The sequence below is a fragment of the Hyperolius riggenbachi genome, chromosome 7, assembly GCF_040937935.1.
Source record: "Hyperolius riggenbachi isolate aHypRig1 chromosome 7, aHypRig1.pri, whole genome shotgun sequence".
NCBI classification, from domain to species: Eukaryota; Metazoa; Chordata; class Amphibia; order Anura; family Hyperoliidae; genus Hyperolius; species Hyperolius riggenbachi.
In genome coordinates, this window is record NC_090652.1 from 223,476,009 (window position 1) to 223,501,323 (window position 25,315).

Below are 25,315 nucleotides of genomic sequence, written 5' to 3' on the forward strand. Positions count from 1 at the left end.
CTCCTCTCAGCTGTAACTGACAGCAACCGATATAAAACTGACAGCAACTGATATATTTCAGTTCTGACAAAATGTTGTCAGAACTGGAAGGGAGCATTGTCAGAAGAAAATGGTGAGCTTCTGAGAGGAACTGATGGCAAGGTAGCCATGTAATGTTCATTTGAAGTTACCTTATGTGTTTATTTTAAATAATTTTACTCAGTACAGGTTCTCTTTAAAGCTTGTGAAGTCCATGTAAACGGTGATGGTCTTATCTTGCAAACTATTTTGATTGCATCATGGAAAATTTCACCTTGTATGTACTGATTTTATTTCCTGTTGTAGAAACCTATGGTTAGGGTCTGAGCCCACTAACGCAGTTGAGCGCAGTTGTGTCCGCTTTTCAAAAAAAAATCAATGTTACAGATGCTGAAAAGTGGACACAACTGCGTTAGTGGGCTCATGCCCTTAAGGCTTAACGTTTTGTGTTTGTGTAACAGGATAGGCGAGAATCTGAAATCCGGGAAAGAAGTGGCAGCAGAGACAGAAAAGACCGACAGCAGCTGAAAGACGAGGAAAGGAAATCCTCCGAGAGAGAAAGAAAGAAGGAACGAGGAAAAGGGGGAGAAGCAGAGAGAGATGGACTGCGAAAAGGAGAAAAGAATGATAGAGAGAAAAATCGAGTGAGAGAGTCTCGATCAGAACCTGATAAAGATAGAAGTAAAGAGAAACCTGAGCGAGAAAGGGACAAAGACAGAGAAAAACACAGTGAAGGGGGGCATGGCAAAGACAGGGACAGAACAAAGGAAAAAGGACGAGACCGAGAACAGGAGAAGGTGCGGAACCAGGAGAAGGATTCTGGAGATCACAGCCGTGAGAGGGACAGAGATCATGGCGAGCGTAACAGAGAAGAGAAAACAAGGATGCGGGAGCATGATAAAGAGCGAAGAAGAGATCGGGATTCAGAAAGGGAAAGAAGGAAAGAACGTTCAAGGGACAATGAAAAGCAAGGTGACAGAGAAGAGAGGCCACCAGAGGAAGAGCGACCAGAACGAAAGGTAATACTACATGTAGATCAATTTATAGGAAGGGACTGCTGACATTACTTGTGCCAGGTCAGTGGTTTACAAGATAGTGGTACCATAGAGCAATTCACCCAGTGTTAGACAAATTTTTAGACAGTTACCAGCTGGCTGACTTATTTTTGGCCGATAGGACTGAGGCTAGGAACACACTAGGCAGAAACAACAATGGTGAAGAGGCGCCCAGGATGAAATAAAACTTTATTTGCAAATAAAGTCAACTTTATCTAGTCTCAGTAGTATCATTGAAGAAATAAGCCTCCTCCAATTTTTCTATTTTATTCTGTTTTTAATGTTGTTTTATTTCATCCCGGGAGCCTGTTCCCCCTTGTCAGTTGTACCCCCCTTGCCATTTTTATAGGGGAGATATTGGACTACAGTGGCTTAGCTATTTACAGTACCGATTACCTTTTTTTTTTTTTGTGACAAGTGTGACAAATCTCTATCCAGCTACACCTGGAATGCCCTAGTGGAAGACGGGTATAGTTCTCCTTTGGTTCATGTGGTTGGTTGCCCCTTGCTGCTGCAACCCACCTTTTGTGAGTATATTTCTTCCTGTCCATTTCTTCAAATTCGGTGAAATATTGGGCTCCTGTTGTCTCTTTTTTTTTTTTTTTTTTTCCAACGTGCTTGCTCACCTCACCCTCTCTTTGTCTCTTTGACACTAGGCAGCAGTAGTGTTGCGGAAAACACTAGCGTTTTTGAGGCTAATGAAAGTGTATGGGCCGCATGTAAATACGCATATATGTGCATTTTACATTGTGCATCTGAAAATGCACAGCTTGCTAAATAAGGGCTCTTTTTCACTAGCTGTGATCCGCTTCAAAAAGCAAATCACAGAAGTTTTGCCGATCCCTAGAGCGCTGTGATTTACTTTACATGTAAATCGAGGTGCTCATTTCCCACTAATGCTCATCGATTTTTCGGCAAATGCAATCGCTGACTTTCGCGATTCTGATTACGTTTAGTTCCTGACAGCTACGGCACAATAGAAATTGTCCACTGCGGCCAGGGAAAATTGTTGCTTGGTCATAAACCTTAACTAAATAATCTGTAAATAAATATTGTAAACAAGAAGCAATTTTATTCATTGTTGTTTTCACTACAATTCCTCTTTAACAACTTAATTTCTCTTTTAACAGCCCAAAACCTCAGATGACGCTGTGAAGAAAAGTTCTGACATCTCTATGAGAGAGAGCAAGCATGACACAGATAGGGAGGTATGGATAAAGTGTGGAGAATTAGCTGAGTTGTGTGCGACTCCCTGGATGAGTTCATGAGCGTAAGAACAGGCACTACAAACCGCAGTTATCAAAAATAAGTCTATTTAGAGGCTGTACACAGTGTGTATAGGAGCAAAGGAAACCTCGCCATACAGCAACCTTGTTATCGCCAGTACACACATTTTAGTGTTGGCTGCCCGAAATGACCATTCTTGTATCCCTTAGGTTGGCTTTCCTCTACACATATACATATGGAGGGTGGAGGTTCGGGGGATAAACATGAGTGAGCTGCAGCAGGAAATAACAATAGCTATTTGTTAGTTTTTCCAACATGCCGAACTGCTAACAACCAGTAGGTTGCAGTGGTGTAGCTAAGGAGCTATGGGCCCCGATGCAAGTTTTACATTGGGGCCCCCAAGCACTCTATACATAACAATTGATACGGCGTACCAAAACCTGCCAATGGCAACTACAGTGTCAGAGGTACAAGAAGGGGATTGGGAACAGTTTGTTAATGATTACTACTATTCAAAATATCTATAGAGGTGATAATTATGAGCACAGGACCAATAGAGAGCTAATACTGCAGTTGAGGGAGGGCCCTACGGGGCCCCTCTGGCCCAAGGGCCCCGATGCGGTCGCAACCTCTGCAACCCCTATTGCTACGCCCCTGGTAGGTGGGCATTGGAAGACACCAGTATATATGAAAAGCATCCAAACTTTTCACAAATGATATTTTCTGGAGCCCTAAAAAACACCAGACCGGCTTAAGCCCAATTTACACGATACGATTCTTTGTACGATTCGATTACGATTCTATTTACGGTTCGATTTAAATCCGACATGTCCGATCGGGATTCGATTCAGTTCGTTTTGCAATTGCAAAACAATGGCAAATCGAATTGCATCGAATCCCGATCGGACATGTCGGATTTAATCGAATCGTAAATAGAATCGTAATTGAATCGTACAAAGAATCGTATCGTGTAGATTGGGCTTTAAACTGTGTGTGTGTGTGTGTGTGTGTGTGTGTGTGTGTGTGTGTGTGTGTGTGTGTGTGTGTGTGTGTGTGTGTGTGTGTGTGTGTGTGTGTGTGTGTGTGTGTGTGTGTGTGTGTGTGTGTGTGTGTGTGTGTGTGTGTGTGTGTGTGTGTGTGTGTGTGTGTGTGTGTGTGTGTGTGTGTGTGTGTGTGTGTGTGTGTGTGTGTGTGTGTGTGTGTGTGTGTGTGTGTGTGTGTGTGTGTGTGTGTGTGTGTGTTATCAGATTCTATAACTGAACCCATTGGATATATGCTACTAACCAGGTGCCGCTAAATACTGTGTTTTACTCACATCCCAATCTCTTGTCTATTACATTGTTTAGCATGCCTCCATTCCATCAAAAACATCTCGGCCATCTGCCTCAAAATTACGGGAGAGAAGGCCAGCTAAACCCAGTGGAGAAGGTGAGCAAACTGCTCTGAGGCTTGTGATAAGCTTATGTAAGACAATGTAGTGGACGTCTCTATGACATATTGCAATGTATTCCCTAAAAATTAGAAGTGTGTAAGACTATTTTTCCATCTTTAAAGATGGTTCCCTCATATTCATCCATTTATAATATAAATCTAAAATAAACAGCTGTGCACTGAAAATAAGCTAGCCTTGCACCAAGCAATTGTGGTAGATCAGGTAAATGATCAATTGTTTACCTGCTCTACCACGTTGACAATGGCAGTTTTTACAGCATATCAACTGTACTATGGGAACTTATAATTTGTAAATGCACGGTGATACTTGCGTACAAAAGCAAATATGATAACTGTATGTGTAATAAAGAGTAGGAAACACTTTTTTACTGAATGTTATGTCAGTTTAATGCTGCTTTAGGTGGCTCCTTTGTTCAATCTCTACGCATGCCTGAATACAGATCTTCAATGTTGCTAGACTTCCTGTAATGATCCTTGCCGTTTAATTGCTTTCCCTGCAATCTTTTTGTTCCTTATGGGAACTTAAAATAAAGTTCATGCTGTGTTGCAGCTCTTGCTCCACACCCACTTCTCCCTCCATTGAGTCATATATATTAGTTAAGAAATAAACCGTGTATCTGCATGTCTGTACTTGAAGTATATAGAAAGGATTTTTTAAAAAAAATTCATACAGGATTTTCAAAATACAAAAATATCAAAAAACTTTATTGACACAAATTTCAAGAAAAAATTCATTAAAATTCTCTGTAAGAGATTCCTTGCAGGTGCTTCAGATACAGAATATATAGCACAGACATGTACTTCGTTCATAAACTTAATGCAATATGAAAAAAGGCAACGGCACGCTCGTTTCGGGCCCAAACAGACCCTTCATCAGGCCGAGTTGCAGAAAGTGCTGTCTACAAAAAAACACATAGACAATTTCATATAAGTAACATTACTGTAATATATATATCAATTTCCACCACCTCACAGAGAAAAAAATCCAAAGAGTGGAAGACAGACACAGTGTGCACACCGAACACCGTATACACGGTTTTCGACACTTGTCTAAAGAAAAAGAAAAAGTGTGTCAACAAAGAGTACATGAAGACATGAGGAGAGACTAGTACATGGACCTGGCGTCCCAAAGACCATGCGGACTAGTAAATATCAGTCTGCTGCAACGCCTAAGGTCCAAAGGCAATAAGACACATAGCAAGATATAGTATGGCAACAAACCCCAGAGGTCTGTAGATATCGACCTCATTGTTGCTATAGCGATACAGTACATAGAGTAAAAAATTGTACATCATGCATATGTTTCTGCAAACCTGTCAATCCTGTGTGCAGTGCATGGTTGGAACACCAAAAAAGCAAGGAGACATCTGAACCGACCAGATGTAATTTACACCTTAGAAGAAGGCACAGGAGGGCATAAGAAAAGTTATAGACAATCATATCTGCATGTCTGTACAGTGATTGTTCCCAAACTGCCTTCAGAAAAGGTCTGAGGTATAAATATTGTTTCAGGTGACAAGTACCGGGAGCCGGTTCACACAGGAGGCAGTAAAATAATTTTACATTGAGAAGCAGTATAAAGTGTTGCAAAATACTTACACCCAATCTCTTAGAACAGAACCTGTGTGTAAGTAGGGGACCGTACAATAAGTGAAGAGGCAGAGCACTATTGGCTTTGCTAATTAAAATGTATATTATAGCACAACAGAACAGCACACTACATGTTACGAACCATCACGGTCCTTCACCAGGTGTATCACACACCTGATGAAGGCCCGTGAGGGTTCTTAACAAGTAGTGTGTGGTTCTGTTGTGCTACAATATATGCTTTAATTAGCAAAGCCAGTAGTTTGCCGCCTCTTCACTTATTCTACAGTTCCGAACTCGGGGGCGACCTGAGCGAGGTGCAGCACTGACTGTCCAGGGATTGCTTTCCCTGTGAGTGTTCCAGTACCGTGATTTCTCACTTGTGGATTAGAAGTAGGGGACTGCTTGTATCTGATTGGACCACACCCTTTTAGCACCTACTTCACCTATGTATGCACGTGCGGAATTTGTGGACTTGTTTGTCAGTGTCTTCATGTTACAACAGACATGCAAATTTCTTATTAATTCTTTTTAGTCTGACTTGGCTCTTGTTGGCGCTGATTCAGGATTAGGCTTGTAAGCTCTGCTGCCCTAACATGGGGCGTTCTGCTTCACCTGAACACAAAGGCCTCGAAGAGGTATAAATTACCCTTCGCTTGTAGCGTGGCAGGCACTTCAGCCTACAGACCAGTTTCTGTGTTCAGTCTGTATCCTTAATGCTTTTTATCTTTAGCATACGTTACATGAAGCCTGTTCTGTATTTTATTGTTTTGTGGTAATACTGCCATTGCATTATTTGGTCATAGTTATCTAGAGGAGGAAACTTTTGCTTTTGAGTTATGATTTCTCCAGTTCTTACTTTAGACTTATTTATATTTACATTTATTCTGAGTAAAGTTAGAGAAACCAAGAGCCCAATATAGTGTAGTATGTTCAGCATAAAATTAGTAAAGCTAATTAGTGAGAAGATTATACTCACAGACGTGGGTTACCACAAAGGCAACCACTGTATAGGCAGGTGAGGAGATTAGACCTGTCCTCACTCAGGATTAAGTCGCTCTCTGTAGATCAGAAAAGGGGTAGATCACCCCTCCACCAGGGGTGGACACAGTACAGCAAAAGGGGAACAGAGGCTCCAGCAGGGTAAAAGCAGGGCTGTGGAGTCGGTACAAAAAACGTCCGACTCCGACTCCTCAGTTTATAAACCCACAACTCCGACTCCGGGTACCCAGAATGGCTCAGATTCCTCGACTCCGACTCCTTCGTCTAACACTTAACAGGGCTGTGGATTTTGTACAAAAATCATCCGACTCAGACTCCTCAGTTTATGAAATCAATGACTCCAACTCTGACTCCGGGTGCCCAAAATTGCCCCGACTCCGACTCCACAGCCCTGGGTAAAAGTGGATAAAACCTTTAAAATTTGCTTGGAGGAAGCGGTGGACTTGCCTCCATAAAGCAGACACGAAAGACTGTATAATAGTAATTACATTTATTATATAGTACCCCAAAAGTGCAACGTGTTTCGCAGGCCACGCCCGCTTCATCAGGCAATAAACGTGGGGACAAACAGAATTTCAGCAGTAGCAGGAGTATATTCCTGACCACCACCACGGTACCAGCAAGACCGAAGCGGTCACTTCCATGCCTAAAAAATAAGTCTTTCAGGCTGAAAAATAAAACCATAAAACAGCCTGGTTATTAACCAAATGCAGACCGACACAGTACGAATCTACGTCCAGCAGATGGTGCTGCCGCTCTGTCTGGATGTAGATTAAACGTCCTTGTAAACGAAGCATCCTGTTGTGATTGTGCGCACCCGAGAGAGGGAGATTAAGCTGTCACATGACAACTGACCTCTCCCCTCAGTGATCAGGAGCAATCACAATTGGCTCCTGATCATGTAGTGATCACTATTAGAGCAGCGGCAGTAGGAGGGGAAGAAGAGGATCCATTCACCTTCCTCTCCGCTCTGGCAGGCATCCCTGCCTGCTCTGACTGTAATGTCGGGTCCCAGCTTGATGACATCATGAAGCCGCGACCAGGATCTTAGTCAGTGTGAGCAGGGATCCTGGCCAGAGCGGAGGTGGCTAGAGCTGCTCATCGCAGGACCCAGGGAGGTGAGTAAAGGCTGCTGGCTGTTCTGTGGACACCTGGCTAAACTGGGGACACAAATGTCTGACTAACTATACTAGGGAAACCTGTGCAGTGTATAATTTTCTTTTTCTTTTCTTCTTTTTTTTTTTTCTTTTTTTTTTGTCTCTCTTCAGGGGAATCGGCCAGCGATGAGGGTAAGAGCATTACTGTCACATTACTAAATAAGCTGCTGGTGATAGCATTGTCATTTTATCTTGGATCTACACATCCCTGGCACTGCCAGTGTTAAACGAAGGAGTTTCTTCCAGCTTTCTTCCACTAGCAGTAAAGTGATTCTCCAACAAACTTATATTTTAGTTGCTTTGCACAGAAAACCTTCTGTTACTGAGTCAGTTAGAAAATCTTTCTTAAAGTGGATCCGAGGTGAACTTTTACTCATTGCATAAGTGTGTTCCTTTCCTATTGTTTATAGGGCATTCCTCAAGCCAAATACTTTTGTTTTAATACTCTGATTCCCTATAAACTAAATAAACCATGCCCACAGGTTTTCAGAGAGCCTTGGCAGTAGCAAGGGAGCTCAGTCTGGACAGGAGGAGGAGGAGGTGTTACTAGTCATTGATTTCAGAGACAGAGGGGAGGAGGGAGGAGGGGGATTAGGTTTTTTTCACAGGCTTAGTGATCAAGATACAGATAAGCCTGCCTCTGTGTATTGTTTACAAACAACATGGCTGCTGTCATTGTATCACAGGAAGAAATAATAATTTTATATTAAAGCTGTTTGCAGCTATATTTGCTGTGTAAACTATCTAAACTTTAGATAAGATATATAGACAAGTTACTTGTTATAGTTAGTTTTTCATCTCGGATCCGCTTTAAAGAAAACCTGAATTGAAAATTAAAAGTCAAAATAAACATACACAAGTGATACTTACCTCCTGTGTAGTCTACTCCCCAATCTCTTTCTTCTTTCCTGCGTCCTGTTTGTCCACTGTGAACAAGGAAATTCTCCGTCCTCCATTTTGAAAATGGCCATTACCCCATAACCGCTTTCTGGTCAGCACACGCTTAAACTGTAACATTGCCCACTTGAGCCATAGGGAAACAGACATTACTTGGCACATCAGTTGTCCTCTCAGCTATAACTCACTGCAACTGATAAATAACTGACAGCAACTGATATACTTCAGTTCTGACAAAATGTTGTCCGAACTGGAAGGGATCATTGTCAGAAGAAAATGCTGAGCTTCTGAGAGGAACTGATGGCAAGGTAACTATGTAATGTTCATTTGAAGTTACCTCATGTGTTTTATTTTAAATATTTTTACTTAGTATAGGTTCCCTTTAAGCTGGCTGCAGTCATGCATATTCAACAATTTGTGAACCACTCATGTGGTGCAGACAATTTCTGCAGGGTACATTCAGCGATTCAAGTCAGTAATTGTTGTGCAGAGAAGCTCACACTGTAATCCCTACCACAGTTTTGGTGTGTGTGTGTGTGTGTGTGTGTGTGTGTGTGCGTGTGTGTGTGTGTGCGTGTGTGTGTGTGTGTGTGTGTGTGTGTGTGCGTGCGTGTGTGTGTGTGTGTGTGTGTGTGTGTGTGTGTGTGTGTCCGTCTATATTAATTTATCAGTTTGTGGATAGGTGGAAGCCAGATTATTCCATGCAAATACCGGGAAACCATATAAACTAGAGTTTTTCAATGTTATTTACTGTTAAATGGAGAATATTTCCATGGTCAGAAGTTTTAAAGTGAATGAAGCCTTTTTTCTCACTTGTAATACTAGAATTATTTATTTCAGAGGGAGGAGCTCTAGAGATGCAGAACACCAAAAACAGTGATGCTTCTGATGTAATGGCAAATGTCAATGCTCAAAGGTATAGGCATCTGTAGGCAATTGATGTATTTTCCTTGTATGTGCTACCATGGCTTCTAAACAAGTGTATACATAATAATAATAATAATAATAATCTGAACATTTATATAGTGCTTTTCTCCTGTCGGACTCAAAGCGCTCAAGAGCTGCAGCCACTGGGACGCGCTCAAGAGGCCACCCTGCAGTGTTAGGGAGTCTTGCCTTAAATTCCTTACTGAATAGGTACTGACCCTAGCCAGGATTCGAACCCTGGTCTCCCATGTCAAAGGCAGAGCCCTTAACCAGTACTCATCAGCCACCTATGAAAGTTATCACATTGTCTATAAAGTTCACATATAGTTACTGACCCTAGCCAGGATTTGGACCCTGGTCTCCCATGTCAAAGGCAGAGCCCTTAAAGAGAACCCGAGGTGGGTTCTAAGAATGCTAACAGCACACAGAGGCTGGATCTGCATATACCACCCAGCATCTGTTGCTATTCCGATTCCCCCCTAAGCCCCCCCTGTGCTCTGCTATGCCCCCATAAATCACCCAGCCGTGCTGTCGAGACCCAGTGTGTTGCAGCCAGCTGTTTACTTCTGTAAGTGTCAGTCTCGCCACTCCCCCACCTCCTTCATAGCTCCGGTCCCCGCCCGCATTCCTTCCTTCCAATCAGCGGGGGGGGGGGGCGCTGGAGCTATGAAGGAGGTGGGGGAGCGGCGAGACTGACACTTACAGAAGTAAACAGCCGGCTGCAACACACTGTGTGTCGACAGCATGGCTGGGTGATTTATGGAGGCATAGCAGAGCGCAGGGGGGGCTTAGGGGGTATTGGGATAGCAAGAGACGCTGGACAGTATATGCAGACCCAGCCTCTGTGTGCTGTTAGGAGTCTTAGAACCCACCTCGGGTTCTCTTTAACTAGTACTCTCTCTAGCCACTGATAATACTCTTGCCAGTCTTCTGTCCGTAATAAAGGGGCTAGTGGAAAATACCACAGTTTATTTACAATGACGTTTTAAAGGCTGTTAAACCATGGACCTGTAAAGCCCTGTAAAATGTACACTGCATGGGGAGAAAAAGAGCAAATCCTCAGACCAAGGAGCACTTGCCTTATATATGGCTGTAGAATAGGCCTCTCAGCAAATTTAAAGGCACATATTGTGCTATTGCTTCTTCAGCACAAATACAGCTGGAACTGAAAACCGAATGCAAAAGAGACATTGGTTCCACATATTGCAGTACATGCTAGCAGGCCCACCATGTGCTGTCTAATATCCTCTCCCTAACCTCTCTCTATGCTGAGTGGTTTAGGAGCTTCTCCTTTAGACTGGTGCTGGAATTAAGAATTTGGACCAAAAAGTCACTTCACACGTTAGCTGTACAGTGCGACCATACAGTGAAGGATACAGCAAAAGGGAAGTATGCTTCACTGCCACTATAATCGTGGATGTTGTTTGTTAGATGCAGTATAGCTAGTATAGTGCCCAGTATAGCGCTCAGTATAGCTAGTATAGTGCCCCAGTATAGCTAGTATAGTGCCCAGTATGGATAGGCAGTGCCCAGTATAGCTAGTATAGTGACCTGTATGGATAGGAAGTGCCCAGTATAGCTAGTATAGTGACCTGTATGGATAGGTAGTGCCCCAGTATAGCTAGTATAGTGCCCCAGTATAGCTAGTATAGTGCCCAGTATAGCTAGTATAGTGCCCCAGTATAGCTAGTATAGTGCCCCAGTATAGATAGGCAGTGCCCAGTATAGCTAGTATAGTGACCTGTATGGATAGGTAGTGCCCCAGTATAGCTAGTATAGTGCCCCAGTATAGCTAGTATAGTGCCCCAGTATAGCTAGTATAGTGCCCCAGTATAGCTAGTATAGTGCCCCAGTATAGCTAGTATAGTGCCCAGTATAGCTAGTATAGTGCCCCAGTATAGCTAGTATAGTGCCCAGTATAGATAGGCAGTGCCCAGTATAGCTAGTATAGTGACCTGTATGGATAGGTAGTGCCCCAGTATAGCTAGTATAGTGCCCCAGTATAGCTAGTATAGTGCCCCAGTATAGCTAGTATAGTGCCCAGCATGGATAAGTAGTGCCCAGTATAGCTGATCCCACCCCTCCTCCTGCGGCCGCCGCTGCTGTTACCTTAGCCGGCGGCCGCTTCCTTATATTCCCTTCACCTGCGTATTATTGTGATTCACAGCAGCGCGCCCCGATGCTGCTGTGATGAGGCAGGAAGCTGGTCAGTGGCTTCCTGTAGCGGCGATGAGTATCGACGTTACCAGGGCAACCGCTCTCCTGCTTCTGCCGCGGGGCGCACTGCTGGGAATCACAATAATACGCAGGAGAAGGGAATATAAGTAATATATATTTATTTCCTTTTAAACAATACCAGTTTCCCGGCAGCCCTGCTGATCTATTTGGTTGCAGTAGTGTCTGAATTATACCAGAAACAAGCATGCAGCTAATCTTGTCAGATCTGACAATCATGTCAGAAACACCTGATCTGCATATGCTTTTTCAGGGGCTATGGCTAAAAGTATTAGAGGCAGAGCATCAGCAGAATAGCCAGGCAACTGGTATTGCTTAACAGATAATAAATATGGCAGCCTCCATATCCCTCTTGCTTCAGTTGTCCTCTAAGTGCTTCAGAAAACAGGACTGTATTCAACACAGTGGGTGGAATAGTTCAGAGAAACGCTTTTGTATGGATAACTAGTTTTTTTTTGTTGTTGTTTGTTTAACTCTTCCTGTACTGGAAACCTTTTTGCCACTAATGTTCTATTTCTTAGCTGTATTACACATACAATTTATCTCAAAAGTTTAATTTCAATTTATGTTTGCTTTAAATTCATAGTTGCATTTATTTTATGCTGATGCATGAAAGGGTATGTGATCCTTTCTGCATTCAAATGTAAAGTAATAGAATATAACTAGTTGCAGTGTAATTCCAAGCAAACCCCTCCTGAAAAGTCCAGTCACTGCAGATTTGGTGCTCATTCACCTGATTTGCTGCATTTTTCCTGAATAGCATTCACAGTCCTCTTTATAAATGTCAGTAAGCGCGGGTGAATCTAGGCAGATCCATCGTGTCTATATTAACCCATGTTTATAACCAAAGCCCATGATATCCTCCATCCATGTATTGCAGGAGAATTCCTCGGCCTGGAAGTGCACGACCTGCTCCACCAAGAGTAAAGAGACAGCCCAGCGCTGAGGTCATTGTCCCTGAAAGGTGGGTACAGAGGGACTGCACATTTTAATGTTTGTGAATTCACAGATCTATAGTAATATGAAACAAAAACAAAAAAAAACTTACTTTAAACCTCTCCATGCATTAAACACACTTTCAGCAATGGCCATCAGGAATTATTCTTATGTACAAACACACTACACTGTTCAGCTATCTGCTGAGCAGCATGGTCTGCTCTGAGGAAAGGGGTGGTGGGTTGCTAGTTGCCTGTGGCATGAAAGAACCGCAGCAGTCAGGTTTTCTGCTGTACCCTGTGATTTAACAAGGAAATGCAGACATTAGGAGAAACCTGAAAACAATTAGGAAAAGGCAACCAGTATATGAGGCAACCTTTTGATGAAAATGTGTACATTAAGGAACTAATGACCATTCCTTTAACACACAATGTCTGTTTGCTCTGAATTCTGTTCAGGGCACACATAATAAAACGTGAGAAAATCTAGTGATAAAAAAAATCAAAATCCATAATCTGGATTGGTATTTCATTTTGCCATCATGTCAATCACGGTTTACTTGATAAGCAATAAAAGATCTTGATTTTGGCCTGCAATATCTAAATAGCAGGATCTACAGACTCTCTTACTTGGTAAATGCTGATCTCCGTAAAAGTGCTGTGGAAGATGTTGGCGCAATATAAATACTAAATAATAATCGCATCTGGGTTTTTTTTTCTCCAAAGTTGATTGATAATCTGGTTTGATTGAATTTGCCGCTAATCAGAGATATTCCAGTGATTTCAGCAAAAGAATCAGTCAACCTCTAACCCACAACAACAAAACCTGGGGTCTGACAAGCACAATTATTATTGCCATTGTTTAGCATATTGTCATTTAATGAGACAGATTGTATCATGTGTTATAGTATACAGAATGTTGCAGAGATTTTGGTAATGTGTGTTGTGGAGAAATTTATGCGGATAACTGTTTTGATGTAGGGTCAGCAGTGGAAAAGGTGTCTCTAGTGTGATTGTGGACAAGCAGAAGGATGAGGGTGATGATGATGACAATGAATTTGTGGTGGAGGAAGCTTCCCCTCAGCTGTCAGACATGCCTGCGGTGGAGATGGTAAGTGAGGATGAGTAGTATTCTATAGAGTTTATACCAGGAGTTTATTAATCCCATTGATTCACTGATATGTACATGTCTTCTTTCTAGGAGGGCGAACTAGAGCTCCCGGCGGATGAGAAGCATGGTAATAATAATGCAACAAAATCATCACTTCTAGTTGCCGTATTGCTTACACTATTAATTATAAAGTGAACCTGTTTTATAACAATACCGGTCTGGCTGAGAATACTAAATGGTGGTATGTACTGTGTATTCATTGCAAATTTATCCAAAAAATTAGTACACATCTGCTCTGCAGTGTCAGCGAGCAGAGTCTCGGCCAATCAGAATTTTTTTTTCTAATGAATGGACGATTTTATGTTAGCTATTTGAATATAGATCATTCCTGTGTTAGCGTTCACCTCAGCTAGGGATGTGATTGTGGAGACTTTTTTTTATCAAGGTTAGGTAAGGTTCCAGTTGCTAAGTGAACAGAAACTGTAGTGATATGTGCAGAAAACACCACTTTTCCAGTGGACAACCGTATTAAAAATCTATATTGTCTGCATTTTCTTTATGGCAATATAGGCAATCCTAGGAGTGGGAGGAGACTTATGACAATATTGTTGCTAGATGGATCCTTCTTCCTCCTGGAGTTGACTCTTCTGTGGCTGTAGAGGTCCTCGAATGCCACCAGTACAATATGCAAGGGATTAACCGAGATCCGTTGGCTGCTTGATTTACCAGTGCTGCTCTGACAAGTGGAGAAGGGCCAGACAATAGGCTGCTTACACTGACTATATAAATAACAAATATGGCTTTATTAGGACAGGCCTCTAGCAGATGCTAGTAACATAGCAGAACCCTCCTCCCCCAAAACTAGGCAAGGACCGGGATACCTCCCACCAATGTTCTAAGGTTGCATCTACACAGGCACTCAGTCAGGTGGCAGGGGAGACCAGTATACAGACAGGATATACAGATCCAATTTGAGAGCTCTCCCCTCACCAAAACAGTGTGATGGGGAGAGGGGAGCTATGGAGCAGCACATGAGGAGGTGAAAGGAAGAAGATGCAGCCGAAGGACTACCATAAGGGCCCTTTTCTGCTACGAAATGAGATTACATTTCTTTCTATTTTCCACTGTCACGAGTCTGCTATGATCAGTCAGGTGTACTTGGCGATTGTGGTGTGTTTGCATTATGCATCCAGGAGAACAAAAAATAAAAGCAGGGAAATATAAAGAATTGCTGAATTGTGGCAAAATCACATAGTAGTGCAATTGCTATGCATTTTCCCTGCACTCCTTTATAAAGCATAGGAGTTCAAGCACATGAAAAATGCAGCAAGATGACAATTGCGATTAGGAATAAAATTGTCGCAAATTAATCACACTAATGGAAACGTTTGCCTGTGCCAATCGTTATGCAGTTCGTAAGCAAGCAAAATCACATCCCAAAATGCTGATTGTGGAAAAGGGCACTTAAAGGACTACTGTAGGGGGGTCGGGGGGAAAAAAGAGTTGAACTTACCTGGGGCTTCTAATCATCCCCGCAGACATCCTGTGCCTGTGCAGCCACTCTCCTATGCTCCGGTCCCCACCCCCGGTTCACTTCTGGAATTTCGGAAAACCACTGCGCCTGTGCGGCCATGTCCTCGCTCCCGCTGACGTCCAGGAGCATACTGCGCAGGCGCAGACTGTACTGGACCTGTACAATACACTCCTGGTGACCTCAGCGGAAGCAAGGGCACGGGCGCAATGGTTTTCCAACTTTAACGTCGGAAATTCCAGTAGTGAACCGGAGGCGGGGGGACTGGAGCATCAGTGAGTGCCTGCGCGGGCACGGGACGTCTGTGGGGGGCCATTAGAAACCCTGGGTAATTTTTTATTTTTTTCCCCCTACAGCAGTCATTTTAAGTACTGTTTATGAATGGTTCGGCTGACACTCTGCTGTGGCACCTAGGGCCAGTTTATACATGTATGTCTTGGATGAGCATGAAGAAGAAGAATGCCCTCCGTGGTATCCAGGTGCAAAGCAATTATCCAAAAAACTCAGCTGCAGCCTATTGCTTGTCACCTTTGTCTTGACTGGCACAGGGAACAGGCTGATGTCTGTGCAGATGTCACACTTATGGCCAAAATGATCCAGTGGCTGTTTCAGCCATGAAAAGTTTAATGTTTAGGCTGTATTACAGGAACCTAAAGGTACATAAAGTTAGGTGCACACTGAAGGGAAGGCTGAGGACCCTTCCAGGCAGAAGCTGAGTTTTGAAGATGTTAACCAGTTCGGCCTATCTGGACGAGCTTCCTCGTCCAGATAGGCACTGCTGCTGCCGCCGGCTGGTGCGCGCGATCGGGCGCGCTCCCGCTGCCTGCCGCTAGCCCCCCGATCAGTGAATGGGATTATAATTCCCATTCACCGATCTACCTTCCCCGCAGAAATACCGACGCTTTCTCTCCAGAGAGCACGGTATTTCTGCCCCCAGGAAACATCTCCCCAGCATTTTAGTTCCTGGATGCGAGATCGTACGCATCCAGGACTTTTTTCACTGTGGCCATCTTGTGGTAGTAAACTGCACCAACATACAATTTTAATTAAAAAATATATAATTTGCTGTGGAGTCGGAGTCGTGGAGTCGGACAATTTTGGGTGCCTGGAGTCGGAGTCGGGAAAAAATGCACCGACTCCGACTCCTAATGAATTTGTAACTGTAATTAAAATAGAAAATATGATAAAATGTTCTATTTCTCAGATAATAGTCATTAAAAATAATGTATATATACAGTATATATACAGTAATAGCTGTGCTTAGTCCACAAAAATGAAATAAACCAATCAAAATTAGTTACTTGTGCTGCTTCAATAAAGCAGTCCCCGTATTTTTAAGGTCAGATATACATATCTGATTGTGACTGTATATATGATGTGTACACAGGAATCTCTTATATATACTAAATAACATCTATGCTGTAAGAATAAAGCCTGATGTGTAGCCGTGTCACTAATAGAGATGGTCAACGAGATGGAAATAATTCTGCATTGATGCTGATTTATGCAAATGTATGCACTCCCTTTGCTGATGAAATCAAATAATTTGATATGTTATTAAAATTTGGTTTGGTGACTACAAATTAAAGGGTAACTGAGACGGATGAAAAGTAAACTTTTATACATACCTGGGGCTTCCTCCAGCCCCCTTCAGGCTAATCAGTCCCTCACTGTCCTCCACCACCCGGATCTTCTGCTATGAGTCCTGGTAATTCAGCCAGTCAGCGCTGTCCGGCCGCATGCCGCTCCCACAGCCAGGAACATTCTGCACCTGCGCAATAGTGCTGCAAAGGTGTAGTATGCTCCTGGCGGCGGAGTGTGTGCATGCGCACTACGCCTGACTGGCTCAAGTACCTGGACTCATAGCAGAAGATCCAGGTGGTGGAGGAGGACAACGAGGGACTGATTATCCTGAAGGCGGCTGGAGGAAGCCCCAGGTTTGTATAAAACTTTAATTTCATCTGTCTCAGGTTTACTTTGTTACACAGTGGTACTATACTCTACATATGCCCTCCCCACAGAGCTGCAGGGAATCCACTGAGAATGCTGTGCACATTGAACACAGAGGTGTTGTCTGTTTACAATCTCCTCATTCCCCTGCAGAGTACCTGCACATCATTCTTACATGCAACCACACTTACATTGCCTAGGGCCTGATAGATGTTCTTTGTTCCGGTTTGTACCTTTTACAAGTACTCTTACCAAGGACTAGTTTTAGTCTAAAGGGAATAAATATAGTAGTCTACATATCCTTCTCACTTCAGTTGTCTTGTAAAATTCCTAAGCGTTGGCAGTTAAGAGACGAATTTCATGTTACATACTTTTAATCAACAAAATTGTAATATGCAAATTAGAGGAGTCGGAGTCGTGGAGTCGGAGTCGGTGGAATCCTAAACTGAGGAGTCGGAGTCGGTGGATTTTTGGACCGACTCCACAGCCCTGATTTTACATTTAAAATTAGCAGTTTCCCTCCCACACCAAAAATGACCCACATACACTTTTTTTTATTAAAAAATACAATAAAAAACAAAACAAAAACAACATAAATAGTTACCCAAGGGTCTGAACTTTTTAAATATGCATGTCAAGAGAATATGTTATTATATTATTTAAAATTATAAGCTTATAAATAGTGATGGACGCAAATTGAAAAAATGCACCTTTATTTCTAAATGAAATATCGGCACCATAAATTGTGATAGGGACATCGTTTAAACGGTGTAATAACCGGGACAGATGGGCAAATAAAATACATGAGTTTTAATTACGGTAGCGTATATAAATTTCAAACTATAATGGCCAAAAACTGAGAAATAATTAATTTTTTTCATTTCTTTCTTAATATTCCTGTTAAAACAGATTTAGAAAAAAATAATTCTTAGCAAAATGTACTACCCAAAGAAATCCTAATTAGTGGCGGAAAAAACAAGCTATAGATCAATTCATTGTGATAAGTAGCAATAAAGTTATAGGCGAATGAATGGGAGGTGAACGTTGCTCGGATGCATGAGATTTTCGGACTGCGGTGCAGCTATGCACCACAGGAAACTGTATTTCCATTTTTTTTCAATCTGAAATGTTTGCCTTGTGGAGGGTGGAGGGTGACAGAGGCAGAAGAGGCTTGAGACACTGTCTATACACTTTAAATGGTACTTATCTTGGTGTTGCAAAAACCACAGTCATGATGTGTAGCATCTGGAGCTATTTGCTTTGAATGTAATACTGTATGTGGTGTTTGGGTCATTCCAAGGCTAAAACTGTCTTAGATTGTATGGCATTATTTTAAGACCGTATAGTTTTTTTGTTTTTGTGGAATTTCGGTGAGTTTACTCAAGAGGAGGTTTCTTGGCAAAATGTTGTTTAAAATATTTTCTCCATCAACAAAAAGGCTTAAAGTGGACCTGAACTCTTGCGCAAGACAGAAGGAAAACATAGAGAATTGCACACTGTATGTATTTAGAGAGTTTAGTCTGTCTAATTCCCCCCCCCCATCTGTGTCTAAAGTTGTAATTTGATCTCTCCCCTGTCGCCTGATTTCCACCGCAGATAAGCTAGTTTGAAAGCACAGGATGTTAACAATATGTCTGCTTCCATGAAAGCAGGAAGTAGACACACTGCAGATTTATTTTAGGATTTGTATCAGCTGTACCAAAGAAATGTTTTTCTTCCAAGGAATACTGTAGGGGGTCGGGGGAAAATGAGTTGAACTTACCTGGGGCTACTGGTCCCCCGCAGACATCCTGTACCCACGCAGCCACTCACCTATGCTCCGGCCCCGCCTCTGGTTTACTTCTGGAATTTCCGACTTTTAAGTCTGAAAACCACTGCGCTTGTGTTGCCCTGTCCTCGCTCCTGCTGATGTCACCATGAGCGAACTGCGCAGGCCCAGTATGGTCTGTGCCTGCACAGTACGCTCCTGGTGACATCAGCGGGAGCAAGGTCACTGCAACGCAAGCGCAGTGGTTTTCAGACTTTAAAGTCGGAAATTCCAGAAGTGAACCGGAGGCGGGGCCAGAACATCGGTGAGTGTCTGCGGGGGACCAGTAGAAGCCCCGGGTAAGTTCAACTCATTTTCCCCTGACCCCTCTACAGTATTCCTTTAAAGGTCATTATGCTGTTGTGTATCTTTTAGAGCAGAGAGGAAGTTCTAAGTTCAGGTCCGCTGCAAATAACTGGAGATTTTTATATTTTTGGCCACTAGAGGGAGTTTCCAGTATCTCTAAAGTGAGCAGCAGAATACCATACTAGTAGTAACAGAATATTTTTCATTTTCAGATGATCTCACTTAGAATTTCTATTCTTACAGGTAGTCTAGTGAAGAAAATCTTAGAGACCAAAAAGGATTATGATACACAGACTGATGGAGTCAGTAAGGTAAGAGGCTCAACAGCCTGAACAAAAGAGAACTGTCCCATTGCACATACATAATAAAAAACAGAGTTTAGCTTCCAGTTTCAGTACTTTGCTGGAAAGTGAAACAGTTGGCCTGTGATCGGTTGGTTTGAGCACCACCCACACTTACTTCCTTAGTGTTAGTTTAAGAGTGTTAGCTTAAGTGGATGATTAAAGTACATTTGTCTTAGAATAAAGGAAGCCACCATTGCTGGTGTCCTGAAATATATTAGCTTCTGCAGTTGATCTTTGTTCTACAATCCTTTGCTAAATAATGAACTAGGAAGAGGTATGCAGATCAAATTTTGATATGCATACCAGGAGGTCAGTGACAGAGGACACGTCCTGGCGGATCAGATTTGGTATTTATATAGCGCCGCCATCTTACACAGTGCTGTACAGAGTATATTGTCTTGTCACTAACAGTCCTTCGGAGGAGCTCACAATCCAATTCCTACCATAGTCATACGTCTCTGTATGTATCGTGTAGTGTATGTATCGTAGTTTAGGGGGAAGCCAATTAACTTATCTGTATGTTTTTGGGATGTGGGAGGAAACCGGAGTGCCCAGCGGAAACCCCAGCAGACACAGGGAGAACATACAAACTCCTTGCAGATGTTGACTTGGCTGGGATTTGAACCGAGGACCCTGCGCTGCAAGGCGAAAGCGCTAACCACTATGGTGCCGCCCTGGCGTCTATTTCACAAGGCAGTCATTAACCACTTCCGGATTCTCGGTGCGTATATGTACGCCCCTGAATCCTGAAGTGTATTCCATGGAAACCGTTCCATGTCAGTTCACGGAGGGTGTCTCCGTGAACACCCTGCGAGCCGATCGGCGGCTCGCAGGGTAAATGTAAACACACGGGGAAGATCTTCCCCGGTGTTTACATGTATATGGTGCTTCTGCGCAGCAGCGCCGTAGAGGAGATCGGTGATCCCCGGCCTCTGATTGGCCGGGGATCGACGGCATCTGATAGGCTAAAGCCTATCCCATCAGGCGCAGGACGGAAATCCGTCCTGCGCCGCTCACAGGGGGAGGAAGGGGAAGGAGGCCAGGAAGCGCTGCGGAGGGGGGCTTTGAAGGCCCCCCCCCGCAAGCGCAAGCAGCCGGCGGCGATCAGACCCCCCCCCCAGCAGGACATCCCCCTAGTGGGGAAAAAAGGGGGGAAGTCTGATCGGCCTGGCTGCAACCTGATCTGTGCTGTGGGCTGGAGATCCCACGCAGCACAGATCAGCACAAAATAGCATGGTATAGAAGTGGTTAAAGTGTCTCCAATAATAGATAGGACATCATCATTGCTCTTTATGGTTAAAGAGGAACTCCAGTGAAAATAATGTAATAAAAAAGTGCTTAATTTTTACAATAATTATGTATAAATGATTTAGTCAGTATTTGCTCATTGTAAAATCTTCCCTCTCCCTGATTTACATTCAGACATTTATCACATGGTGACATTTTTACTGCTGGCAGGTGATGTCACTGAAAGGAGATGCTGCTTGATTTTTTTTTTGGCAGTTGGAAACAGCTGTTATTTCCCACAATGCAACAAAGCTCCCACAGTGTGATGTCAGGACCTCAGAGCTGTGAGGCGCTGACCTCACATGTGGGAGGGGTTTTACCACAATATCAGCCATACAGAGCCCCCTGATGATCCGTTTGAGAAAAGGAATACATTTCTCATGGGAAAGGGGGTATCCGCTACTGATTTGGATGAAGTTCAATTCTTGGTTACAATTTCTCTTTAAGGCTTGGTTCACATTAGGCTGTTTTCAGCCTACGTTCCGCTTCGATGAGTGGAACGCAGCAGCCGCAGCAATGCTTTCTCTATGGTAAAGGTCACATTGCTACGTTCCGTTCCATTCCCTGCGTTCCGCTCATCGGAGCGGACGTTCCCGACATGTCGGGACCTTGCGTTACCCCTCCGCTCACTGAGTGGAACGCAAGCGTACGGGCGGATGCGTCCTAATGTGAACCTGGCCTTAGTTGGAATTATAAGAAAACTAAAGTGAAAGGGATATGTAGGTTGACATACTGTTTTTTTATTTTAATCAATACACATTGACTGGCTGTCCTGCTGATCCTCTCCCTTTAATACTTTTTTGTCATAGACCATGAACAAACATGCATATCAGATGTTTCTGACAAAAATCTGACTAGATTATCCGCATGCTTGTTTGTGTGGCAGGATGCCAGGCAACTTGTATTTTTTAAAAGTAAATATGGCAGCCTCCATATCCCCTTCACTTTAGGTTCCCTTAAAAACATACTGGCATGAAGGAAACAGTGCAGTTAATGTAACTAGTAAACTTGCTACAAACCTCTGTTGTAAAATGCTCTAACATTGAAATAGCCTGGGATGATTTTTTTTCTTGTTTGCCATCTTCTGCCCAGTGTTGGGATTGAACGGGGGACCCACCGCTGCAAGGCAACATCCACTACACCACCATGCTTATAGTGTGAACCAGCCCTAAAAGGACATTTGAGATAGAATAGTGCAGAATGTGATTCTGATTAATTTTACAGCACTCCAGGATCCTGGAGGGGAGCTCTGAGCAGTCACTACTGTTGCATTTTTTTTTAAGTAGTTTTTATTGCCACTGCAATGTAAGACTCCACAATACTGTATATTCCTATGGAGAAATCATCAGACGATACTTGATTAATGCTGTATATCTATCCTGTGCTGCCCTCTAGTGGATCCTACAGCACACAGTGTTGAACATAATTCACATTATTTAGTATCTATGTAGTGCTGACATATTCTGCACTTACTGTCACTCGAAGAAGCTTACAATCTAATCCCAACCACAGTTCATGGTAGTCTAGGGCAAATTTCAGAGTAAGCCAATTAACTTATCTGTATGTTTTTGGGATGTGGGAGGAAACTGGAGTACCTGACGGTAACCCATGCAGACACGGGGAGAACATACAAACTCGGTGCAGATAATGGCCTGGCTGGGATTCAAACAGGGACCCAGCACTGGGTACTTGTTCCCTCTGCCCAAGTTCCTATGAGCTATAAAAGATTCATCAGGGAATTAAACCTATGTTTGGGATCTGTTATTCAAAGTGGATCTTCAGGAAATACAAAATCCACACCATTCTTCATCTGCAAACATTACAAGAATTAACATGGAAAAAAAAAACCTGCTAACTTAAGTTAATAATAAATAAGTTATCATCTTTGGGTGATGGCTGCTTGGCCTATTCTACTTATGCCTCTAGTTAAAGAATGTGCTACATCACAAGAAAATGACATGGTCAATGTCCAGCTTTGGCCTAGGATGTTGTCTTAGATCTCCATGTCTCTTAGCAGTGCAGAATTCCCCCTGGTAGTCAGGACAGGAGAGCTAAACAGTTGTCACATGATACACATCATGATACACATGAGTTATGGTTTCATGTAAGTATAATGATGACAGTTACTAGAGATTAAACGTGAACTTTTGTGTTAGCCATGTATTCCCAGTTCTTCCAGCGTGTATGTATATTTATATTTATTTTACAGTGTGTTATATTTATGCATTTAAATTTGAACCAGACCTAAAAGTTAACTGTATTGTGTTCCTTAAAATATAGTTAAATTGTCATACTTGGCAATTCCATAATTAACAGCTTAAATTTCAGCCCCTTTGCTTGAATGCAAATCACATTAACCAGGCTTGGCGTCCATATAGGAATCTTCAGTTTGCAGTTGGAAGTCATTAGACTGTAGTAATTTTCCTGGGATTTGTGGCTATGGTGATGGTTGTTGTTCTGCCAGGACAATACACTCAGCTCATTTTACTATACAGACCCTGGGAGATCTGCAGCTCCTCAGCTGTGGCAGGGAAATTATAGTTTTAATAAGTTCTAGGTTAGGAGACCCCAGTGACCACGAATGTGCAGTTGTAAAGCCTGTGTAGTTTTCTAGAAATACTGCTCTTGACTCCCACTTTATTATCTTCATTAATTATGGATGAATGCTCAGTATGTGTAGCAGAATTTAATATTGTAGCACTGCTAATACGCTCTGTAGAATATCTGCTGAAGGCTAGCTGAGCGACCCAACAACAGGATTTTACATTTAGTAACTTCACCTTTCTTCATATCTTTGTAAATCTGATGAACCAAAGGTAAGTACAGACACCAGATTTTAGTTGTGGGAAAATCAATTATCCAAGTCGAGTACCAGTACAGCTTTTCCGTGTTGTCATTTAGGGATCCGTCCTATCCTATTACTAATCTAGCAATGGCAAATCATTGTTCGTGCCTTCCACTAGGCTGCCACTTCTTGTTCTTTCCCCTCGCCATAGAACAGAACAGGATGCTTGGCTATATCTAGACAGTACTTGATCTGAACACCGTCACCCTCAAGATCACTTAATAAAGTGAACCTCCAGACTAAAAATTTACTAAGCAGCACTGAGAAGGCTTGGTGTTTCTTTAAAGAGACTCCGTAACAAAAATTGCATCCTGTTTTTTATCATCCTACAAGTTCCAAAAGCTATTCTAATGTGTTCTGGCTTACTGCAGCACTTTCTGCTATCACAGTCTCTGTAATAAATCAATGTATCTTTCCCCTGTCAGACTTGTCAGCCTGTGTCTGGAAGGCTGCCAAGTTCTTCAGTGTTGTGGTTCTGCTATGAACTCCCCCATCCAGGCCCCTCTCTGCACACTGCCTGTGTGTTATTTAGATTAGGACAGCTTCTCTCTTCTCTCTTATCTTTTACAAGCTGGATAAATCCTCCTCTGAGCTGGCTGGGCTTTCACATACTGAGGAATTACATACAGGCAGAGCTGTCTGCACTCTGCAGGAAGAAACAGCCCGACACATCAGTGGAAGATAGCTGAAGAGGGAAAGAAACACACAAATGATCTTTTGAGATTCAAAAGGAAGGCTGTATACAGCCTGCTTGTGTATGGATGTATTTTCTATGTGTGGACATACTGTACATCAACCTACTTCCTGTTTTGGTGACCATTTTGTTTGTTTATAAACAAACTTTTTAAAACTGTTTTAACCACTTTTAATGCGGCGAGGAGCGGCGAAATTGTGTCAGAGGGTAATAGATGTCCCCTAACGCACTGGTATGTTTACTTTTGTGCGATTTTAACAATACAGATTCTCTTTAACAGTTTCACAGCATCAGAACTTTGTTTTTCTTACCCAAGACTCATTTTTAGCTGCACAGAAGTGAAGCTCCGCTCCATCAAAGAAATCTGCCCGGGCATTTTTCCCCTGATGCTGTGCAAAGCATGATGGGATTTCTGATGATCTCCTGCCGGGGGCATTTTTCCCCTGATGCTGTGCAAAGCATGATGGGATTTCTGATGATCTCCTTCTGCTGTTTTGTAGCAAACTTGTTTTTTTAAATTTGAATTTGAGATTTGAAACCTAGCGCATGCAGCTGGGAGGTGTGATCAGGACACAGGACAGTTGAAACTGTCTCATGCTCCCTGTCACCTCCTTTCAACCAAAGAGATGGCTGCCCCCATGAAATCGCAAACATTTGCCTGTTCTTTCAAAACAGGGTGGGTAAGAGATTATATTGCCTATCTATTTTAATTAACATAACGAATATAACTTAATGACAGTATGTTTGTTTAGGCTGAAGTTCTTCTTTAACTACTTAACGACCGCGTCACGCAAACTGGCGTGACCGCAGCAGCAGCCCCAGGACCGCTTAACGCCAATTGGCGTCAAGTCCTTGGGCTGGATTTTGCAGGAGATCATGTGCGCCAATGCTCCGCCTTCAGTCTCCCAGCGGCGGCGAAGTTTCGCCGTCTATTAGCATAGTACAGCG

At 42.9% G+C, this 25,315-nt stretch overlaps 1 protein-coding gene across 1 annotated transcript in view; it reads left to right on the top strand.

The window, feature by feature from the left end:
* TRAF3IP1 (TRAF3 interacting protein 1) overlaps positions 1-25,315 on the top strand; it is a 68,101-nt gene that overhangs the window by 23,867 nt on the left and 18,919 nt on the right. Inside the window, exons 5-13 of the mRNA XM_068245300.1 lie at positions 480-1,037; positions 2,204-2,281; positions 3,647-3,728; positions 7,610-7,630; positions 9,236-9,311; positions 12,438-12,521; positions 13,474-13,603; positions 13,694-13,730; positions 19,441-19,508. Of these exons, the coding sequence (XP_068101401.1) occupies positions 480-1,037; positions 2,204-2,281; positions 3,647-3,728; positions 7,610-7,630; positions 9,236-9,311; positions 12,438-12,521; positions 13,474-13,603; positions 13,694-13,730; positions 19,441-19,508 (1,134 nt within the window). The remainder of the gene's footprint in view (positions 1-479; positions 1,038-2,203; positions 2,282-3,646; positions 3,729-7,609; positions 7,631-9,235; positions 9,312-12,437; positions 12,522-13,473; positions 13,604-13,693; positions 13,731-19,440; positions 19,509-25,315) is intronic.